This window comes from Lampris incognitus, chromosome 20 (genome assembly GCF_029633865.1).
Source record: "Lampris incognitus isolate fLamInc1 chromosome 20, fLamInc1.hap2, whole genome shotgun sequence".
NCBI classification, from domain to species: Eukaryota; Metazoa; Chordata; class Actinopteri; order Lampriformes; family Lampridae; genus Lampris; species Lampris incognitus.
The window spans coordinates 2,308,132-2,318,131 of record NC_079230.1 but is presented as its reverse complement, the minus strand read 5'-3'; the positions used below and the strand labels follow the sequence as shown (position 1 = coordinate 2,318,131).

General features: G+C 35.0%; 1 protein-coding gene across 1 annotated transcript in view; it reads right to left on the bottom strand.

Moving 5' to 3' along the window:
• The window catches only part of cnga1b (cyclic nucleotide gated channel subunit alpha 1b), a 43,462-nt gene extending 43,371 nt beyond the window's left edge, over window positions 1-91 (bottom strand). The window contains exon 1 of the mRNA XM_056300785.1: window positions 1-91. This exon is cut by the window's left edge and continues 53 nt beyond it. Coding sequence (XP_056156760.1) covers window positions 1-91 — 91 coding nt within the window.
• Between the last annotated feature and the right edge of the window lie 9,909 nt (window positions 92-10,000).

Here is a 10,000-nt window from a genome sequence, read left to right as displayed (position 1 = left end):
TACTGTTAACCTTAGCAGGAGCAGAGGCGAGCGAAGGTGAACGCTCATCCACGTATTCACCAGCGGTGCTCCCAGAAGACGGGGTCGTCATGAGGCGGGCAGAGGCGCGAGAAGACCCGGGATGTTTGAAAAGAACATTCAGGGGCATTTGCAACCCTCAGACAAACATCCCCATGGAGAGGCAGTCCTTCAACTCCAGAAACCAGAAACCTGGGGAAACAGTGGAAGCATATGTGAGCACACTCAGGATCAAATCTAAAGGCTGTAATTCCGGAGTTCTCCAGCAGGAGCTGATCAGAGACGGTTTAGTGTGCGGCATTACCAGTGATAGTGTCAGAGAAGCAACGAAACGCAGAGCACGTGATGTTGCTTTCTGGCCATCCATGGCAAAGGATGTTGAGAACATGGTCCAGGCCTGCAGTGTGTGCAGCAGTCTAAAAGGACATCAACAGAAAGAGCCACTGCAACCCACCCCAATCCCAGAACTGCCCTGGTCCACCGTCGCCACAGACATCTTCGAGTGGGACAGTCACCACTGCCTGGTCCTGGTCGACTCATACTCAGGGTGGTTTGAAATCGATCCACTTAAAAACCTCTCTTCACAAAGTGTGGTCAACAAGCTAAAGCGGCACTTCTCAGTCCATGGCGTTCCTGACACTGTCTTTTCAGACAATGGCACCCAGTTCTCCAGTCAGACTTTTCGTGACTTTACCACAACCTGGGGTTTCCACCACGCCACCAGCAGTCCTGAATACCCACAAGCAAACGGCCTAGCAGAACGGGCAGTTCGAAGCGCAAAGAGGCTGCTTAAAACTTCAAAGAGAGATGGGACAGATCTACTTCTGAATCTGCTGAACATTCGGAACGTGCCACGAGATACAACCCTGGGCTCTCCCGCACAGCGTCTCCTATCTAGGAGAACACGCACCACCCTACCTGCCAGCCAGCAGCTGTTGGCGCCGTAGTCAAAGGACACAGTAACGGTCCGGGCTAAGCTGTCAAAGAAACGGGGAATGCAGAAAGCGCACTATGACAAGTCAAGCAGACCACTGCCTGCACTGGAACCGTCCCAAATGGTCCGTCTTCAGACAACAAAGGGACATGACAAGATCGGATTGATCAAAAGGAAGTGCAATGAACCTAGATCTTACATCGTTGAATCGGAAGGAAAGGAATACAGGAGAAACCAACGGCACATTCTGCCAGTATCCGAACCTCAACATATCCTCGACCAAAATGAACACGTTCCATCAGTACTTACCAGAGAGTCTGTGAATGTTCTCATTCATCCAGGTCATAGTTATCCAAAGGAACTGAATCTATAACCAAGTCCAATTGCACTTGATTCAATTCCTTTGGATACTTACCAGAGAGCAAGACAAGGATGACACTCAAGTGAAACGCATTCCATCAGTACTCACTAGAGAGCCAGACCATGGCACTCAAGCGACCACTGAAGAGCCACCACCAGTCGTGGAGCCACCTGGACAATCTCAATCCCCCTATATCACGAGATCTGGGAGGATTTCAAAGCCCAACCCAAAATACACTGAATGAAGAGTGCATGGACACAAGAACTGACTTGCCTTGTTGGTTGAAATGTTAAATGGTAAATTCTACCTACCGTCATAAGTATACTTCTCTTGTTGTTGAAATGTTGTTGAAATGTTTAATGTGACATTAACACAGATTTGCTTCCTTTGCAGAGTTACACGTCTCGCATAGTTCGTGTAAGACCAACACAAGATAGCCAGTACTGCTTTACTAAATATAAGCTACTTTGAAACACAGTGAACATTTGGAAACATAGTGACAGCTATGAACTAAAGAAGGAGGATGTAGATAACCTTGTAGCGTTATGTTTGTACTGACCTGCATTCCGTACTTACAGAGTAGTCACGTGATCATGCAGCCTAGTGGCGGCGTTATGCACACAGCTGCATGCCTGTACACCAACCCGGTATCATCATTGAGTGCGTCGTCTGAATAAAGTCCGGTTGGGAATGCTACACACTACATGACACGTCTTGAGACGTGTGAGCATCACTGCTACACACTACATGACACGTCTTGAGACGTGTGAGCATCACTGCTACACACTACATGACACGTCTTGAGACGTGTGAGCATCACTGCTACACACTACATGACACGTCTTGTGACGTGTAAGCATCACTGCTACACACTATATGACACGTCTTGAGACGTGTGAGCATCACTGCTACACACTGCATGACACGTCTTGAGACGTGTGAGCATCACTGCTACACGCTACATGACACGTCTTGAGACGTGTGAGCATCACTGCTACACACTACATGACACGTCTTGTGACGTGTGAGCATCACTGCTACACTACATGACACGTCTTGTGACGTGTGAGCATCACTGCTACACGCTACATGACACGTCTTGAGACGTGTGAGCATCACTGCTACACACTACATGACACGTCTTGAGACGTGTGAGCATCACTGCTACACACTACATGACACGTCTTGAGACGTGTGAGCATCACTGCTACACACTACATGACACGTCTTGAGACGTGTGAGCATCACTGCTACACACTGCATGACACGTCTTGTGACGTGTGAGCATCACTGCTACACACTACATGACACGTCTTGTGACGTGTAAGCATCACTGCTACACTACATGACACGTCTTGAGACGTGTGAGCATCACTGCTACACACTGCATGACACGTCTTGTGACGTGTGAGCATCACTGCTACACGCTACATGACACGTCTTGAGACGTGTGAGCATCACTGCTACACACTACATGACACGTCTTGAGACGTGTGAGCATCACTGCTACACACTACATGACACGTCTTGAGACGTGTGAGCATCACTGCTACACACTGCATGACACGTCTTGTGACGTGTGAGCATCACTGCTACACTGCATGACACGTCTTGAGACGTGTGAGCATCACTGCTACACTACATGACACGTCTTGAGACGTGTGAGCATCACTGCTACACGCTACATGACACGTCTTGAGACGTGTGAGCATCACTGCTACACACTGCATGACACGTCTTGAGACGTGTGAGCATCACTGCTACACGCTACATGACACGTCTTGTGACGTGTGAGCATCACTGCTACACGCTACATGACACGTCTTGAGACGTGTGAGCATCACTGCTACACACTACATGACACGTCTTGTGACGTGTGAGCATCACTGCTACACTACATGACACGTCTTGTGACGTGTGAGCATCACTGCTACACGCTACATGACACGTCTTGAGACGTGTGAGCATCACTGCTACACACTACATGACACGTCTTGAGACGTGTGAGCATCACTGCTACACACTACATGACACGTCTTGAGACGTGTGAGCATCACTGCTACACACTACATGACACGTCTTGAGACGTGTGAGCATCACTGCTACACACTGCATGACACGTCTTGTGACGTGTGAGCATCACTGCTACACACTACATGACACGTCTTGTGACGTGTAAGCATCACTGCTACACTACATGACACGTCTTGTGACGTGTGAGCATCACTGCTACACGCTACATGACACGTCTTGAGACGTGTGAGCATCACTGCTACACACTGCATGACACGTCTTGTGACGTGTGAGCATCACTGCTACACTACATGACACGTCTTGAGACGTGTGAGCATCACTGCTACACGCTACATGACACGTCTTGAGACGTGTGAGCATCACTGCTACACACTGCATGACACGTCTTGTGACGTGTGAGCATCACTGCTACACGCTACATGACACGTCTTGAGACGTGTGAGCATCACTGCTACACACTACATGACACGTCTTGTGACGTGTGAGCATCACTGCTACACTACATGACACGTCTTGAGACGTGTGAGCATCACTGCTACACACTACATGACACGTCTTGAGACGTGTGAGCATCACTGCTACACACTGCATGACACGTCTTGAGACGTGTGAGCATCACTGCTACACACTACATGACACGTCTTGTGACGTGTGAGCATCACTGCTACACACTACATGACACGTCTTGTGACGTGTGAGCATCACTGCAGTTATTTCTGGTATTGTCCCACTTGGGTGTTTCAGTACGTCTGCGGGTTCCTCGTGGATGGGCAGGTTTGGTCCTTGTTCACTGGTTTTGCTTCTGGTTCACAGTAAAATCTTTCCGTTTGTCTGTGAAGCACATTTTCTTACAGGCAAATAAAACCTGTTTATTCACCGATCCAACAGATGAAACCTGTTTTCCTCACCTTCATCATTTCTTTTATTGTGTTAGTGTAACAACCCCCTATCATATTACAATAGTCCACTTACTTGTGCCTAATTCGGTACTGTCACTTTAAGAGACCGTGGTCCTACGTCAGGCTTGTGGGCGGTACTCTCCTGCATTACGTTCTGTGCAGCTGGCAGGTCACCAGTCGTTACCATGGTTACAAGCCAGGACATTTTTATTTCTTGTATTAGCGAACTGGTGTTTGGACACGCCCCACAACCTAGCCATTAAGGTTGCGTCTTCCCGCCATTCTACATTGGGACCGGATGTGGTCAGGAGATTCATCCGTCCTAACTCGTCCATCATTGACTTCGTAGCGCCTCCTGTTGGCGAACTAGATGAACTGTGAGCCAGGAAACACTTCCTGGATTTATTCAAGTAAACCTCCCAGTTAAGGGCCCCAACGAGATATCTCCTTTTGTTTGTTGTTTTGTTTATTTGGGTGTTGTGCACAACAGGGGTATTGCAGCGCTGCAACTTACCAGTGTATAATTCATACTTGGATTTTGAGGTAAAATTCCGTCCTTATTAAAGAAGGGTTACACTTTCATGTCCAACAGCCTTTTATTAAATCGCGCATTTGGGCATGTTAAACCATTTCTTTCTCTCTCTCTCTCTCTCTCTCTCTCTCACACACACACACACACACACAAACATGTACACACGCACACGTACACACGCCACACACACACAGGCACACGCAGTAGCTGTGCAGTAACGTGACGGGGTGCCTCTTCTGAAGTGGCCTCGACACAGACAGGATGATCATCTGGCTTTGGCTTTTCATTCCAAACCTTCATCAGCAGAAACGGATGAGACAAGAAGCCCTGATATCAAATGACTGACAGATGTCAGGGAAGTCTTTCACAAGACTATTCAAATGTTCACTATTGAACAGACAGACTCGTCTGCAGGACTTCACAGCCTCTCCACGGAGGGTTTAAGTAGAACGTGCTGTTGTTCTTCTGCTGTTACATGCTGTGTCACATGCTGTGCTGCATGCTTGTTGCATGCGACGCTGCATGATATGTTAAATGCTGTGTCACATGCTGCGATGCATGCTTGTTGCATGCGGTGCTGCATGATATGTTAAATGCTGTGTCACATGCTGCGATGCATGCTTGTTGCATGCGGTGCTGCATGACATGTTACATGCTGTGTTATATGTTGTGTCACATGCTGCGATGCATGCGGTACTGCATGACATGTTACATGCAGTGCTGCATGCGGCACGGCATGCTGTGTCACATGCTGTGCTGCGTGCCGTGTTTCATGCTGTCGCATGCTGTGTCGCATGCCGTTACATGCTGTCACGTGCTGTGCTGCATGCTGTGTTGCATGCTGTGCTGCATGCTCTATGTGTCAGCCGACTGGTCCTGCTGCGCTGCACAACACCGGGTCATCCACTGAAACCAGCTCCAAGTCTGAGGACCACCGGGTGATAGATACCGTTCACTAAGTGTGTTTGACGTCTTCTCAGAGTCCCGGACTGAGAAGCACCAGACATCATTCACAAGGTTTTTCCTGTTTCAGCCTCCTCCTGAGAAGTTCTTCAGCTTTTTCCCCAGACGGCAGGCGGCGGCCTTCCTTCTGTTCCCATGTCTTCTCCTTGCTGGGCATTCACTCCAATGCAAGGTTCCTCCTTGCATGGTGATGATGATATGTAATAATAACACTAATAATAATAATCTGTAATAATAATAACAATCTGTAATAATAATAATAATAATAATAATAATGATCTGTAACAATAATAATAATAATAACAACCTGTAATAATAATAACAATGATATGTAATAATAACAATAATAATAATAATCTGTAATAATAATAACAACAATCTGTAATAATAATCTGTAATAATAATAGTAATGATCTGTAACAATAATAATAATAATAACCTGTAATAATGATAATAATGATCTGTAATGATAATAATGATATATAATAATAATAATAATAATAATAATAATCTGTAATAAGAATAATAATCATCATCATCATCTGTAATAATAATAATGATCTGTAATAATAATAATAATAATCATCTGTAATAATAATGATAATCTGTAATAATAATAATAGTCATCATCTGTAATAATAATAATAATAATCTGTAATAATAATAATAATCATCATCAGCATCATCTGTAATAATACTACTACTAATAATCATTATCATCTGTAATAATTATAATAATGATCTGTAACAATAATAATCACAATAATAACCTGTAATAATAATAATAATGATCTGTAATGATAATAATAATGATCTGTAATGATAATAATAATAACGATATATAATAATAATCTGTAATAAGAATAATCATCGTCATCATCATCATCATCATCATCTGAAATAATATTAATGGTCTGTAAAAATAATAACAATGACAATAATAAGAATAATCTGTAATAAGAATAATCATCATCATCATCATCATCTGTAATAATACTAATGATCTGTAATAATAATAATCTGTAATAATAATAATGATATGTAATAATGATAATAATAATAAAAATCAACATCATCTGTAATAATAATGATCCGTAATAATAATAATAATCTGTAGTAATAATAATATAATCATTATCATCTGTAATAATAATAATCTGTAATAATAATAATGATCTGTAATAATAATAATAATAATTATTATTATATATAATAATAATAATATATGTAATAATACTAATACTAATAATCATTATCATCTGTAATAATAATAATAATAATAATAATAATCTGTAATAATCAGTATCATCATCTGTAATAATAATAATAATAATAATCTGTAATAATAATAATAATCCATAACAATAATAATGATCGGTAATAATAATAATAATCTGTAATAATAATAATAATAATCTGTAATAATAATAATGATCTGTATCAATAATAATCTGTAATAATAATATCTGTAATAATAATACTAATAATCATTATCATCTGTAATAATAATAATGATCTGTAATAATAATAATAATAATCTGAAATAATAATGATAATAATCTGTAATAATAATAATAGTCATCATCATCTGTAATAATAATAATAATAATCTGTAATAATAATAATAATCATCAGCATCATCTGTAATAATAATACTAATAATCATTATCATCTGTAATAATAATAATCTGTAATAATAATAATGATCTGTAATAATAATAATAATTATTATATATAATAATAATAATAATATATGTAATAATAATAATACTAATAATCATTATCATCTGTAATAATAATAATAATAATAATAATAATCTGTAATAATCAGTATCATCATCTGTAATAATAATAATAATAATAATCTGTAATAATAATAATAATCCATAACAATAATAATGATCGGTAATAATAATAATAATCTGTAATAATAATAATAATAATCTGTAATAATAATAATGATCTGTATCAATAATAATCTGTAATAATAATATCTGTAATAATAATACTAATAATCATTATCATCTATAATAATAATAATGATCTGTAATAATAATAATAATAATCTGAAATAATAATAATAATAATCTGTAATAATAATAATAATCATCAGCATCATCTGTAATAATAATACTAATAATCATTATCATCTGTAATAATAATAATGATATGTAATATAATAATAATCTGTAATAATAATAATGCTCATCATCATGATCATCTGTAATAATAATAATAATAATCTGTAATAATAATAATGATCTGTAACAATAATAATCTGTAATAATAATAATGATCTGTAATAATATTAATATGTAATAATAATAATCTGTAATAATAATGATAATAATCTGTAATAATTATAATAATGATCTGTAACAATAATAATCATAATAATAACCTGTAATAATAATAATAATGATCTGTAATGATAATAATAATGATCTGTAATGATAATAATAATAATCTGTAATAATAATAATGATCTGTAATAATATTAATATGTAATAATAATAATCTGTAATAATAATGATAATAATCTGTAATAATTATAATAATGATCTGTAACAATAATAATCACAATAATAACCTGTAATAATAATAATAATGATCTGTAATGATAATAATAATGATCTGTAATGATAATAATAATAACGATATATAATAATAATCTGTAATAAGAATAATCATCGTCATCATCATCATCATCATCATCTGAAATAATATTAATGGTCTGTAAAAATAATAACAATGACAATAATAAGAATAATCTGTAATAAGAATAATCATCATCATCATCATCTGTAATAATACTAATGATCTGTAATAATAATAATCTGTAATAATAATAATGATATGTAATAATGATAATAATAATAAAAATCAACATCATCTGTAATAATAATGATCCGTAATAATAATAATAATCTGTAGTAATAATAATATAATCATTATCATCTGTAATAATAATAATCTGTAATAATAATAATGATCTGTAATAATAATAATAATTATTATTATATATAATAATAATAATAATATATGTAATAATACTAATACTAATAATCATTATCATCTGTAATAATAATAATAATAATAATAATCTGTAATAATCAGTATCATCATCTGTAATAATAATAATAATAATAATCTGTAATAATAATAATAATCCATAACAATAATAATGATCGGTAATAATAATAATAATCTGTAATAATAATAATAATAATCTGTAATAATAATAATGATCTGTATCAATAATAATCTGTAATAATAATATCTGTAATAATAATACTAATAATCATTATCATCTGTAATAATAATAATGATCTGTAATAATAATAATAATAATCTGAAATAATAATGATAATAATCTGTAATAATAATAATAGTCATCATCATCTGTAATAATAATAATAATAATCTGTAATAATAATAATAATCATCAGCATCATCTGTAATAATAATACTAATAATCATTATCATCTGTAATAATAATAATGATATGTAATATAATAATATAATCATTATCATCTGTAATAATAATAATCTGTAATAATAATAATAATAATTATTATTATATATAATAATAATAATAATATATGTAATAATAATAATACTAATAATCATTATCATCTGTAATAATAATAATAATAATCTGTAATAATCAGTATCATCATCTGTAATAATAATAATAATAATAATCTGTAATAATAATAATAATCCATAACAATAATAATGATCGGTAATAATAATAATAATCTGTAATAATAATAATAATAATCTGTAATAATAATAATGATCTGTATCAATAATAATCTGTAATAATAATATCTGTAATAATAATACTAATAATCATTATCATCTGTAATAATAATAATGATCTGTAATAATAATAATAATAATCTGAAATAATAATGATAATAATCTGTAATAATAATAATAGTCATCATCATCTGTAATAATAATAATAATAATCTGTAATAATAATAATAATCATCAGCATCATCTGTAATAATAATACTAATAATCATTATCATCTGTAATAATAATAATGATATGTAATATAATAATAATCTGTAATAATAATAATGCTCATCATCATGATCATCTGTAATAATAATAATAATAATCTGTAATAATAATAATGATCTGTAATAATAATAATAATAATCTGTAATAATAATAATGATCTGTAATAATATTAATATGTAATAATAATAATCTGTAATAATAATGATAATAATCTGTATAATTAT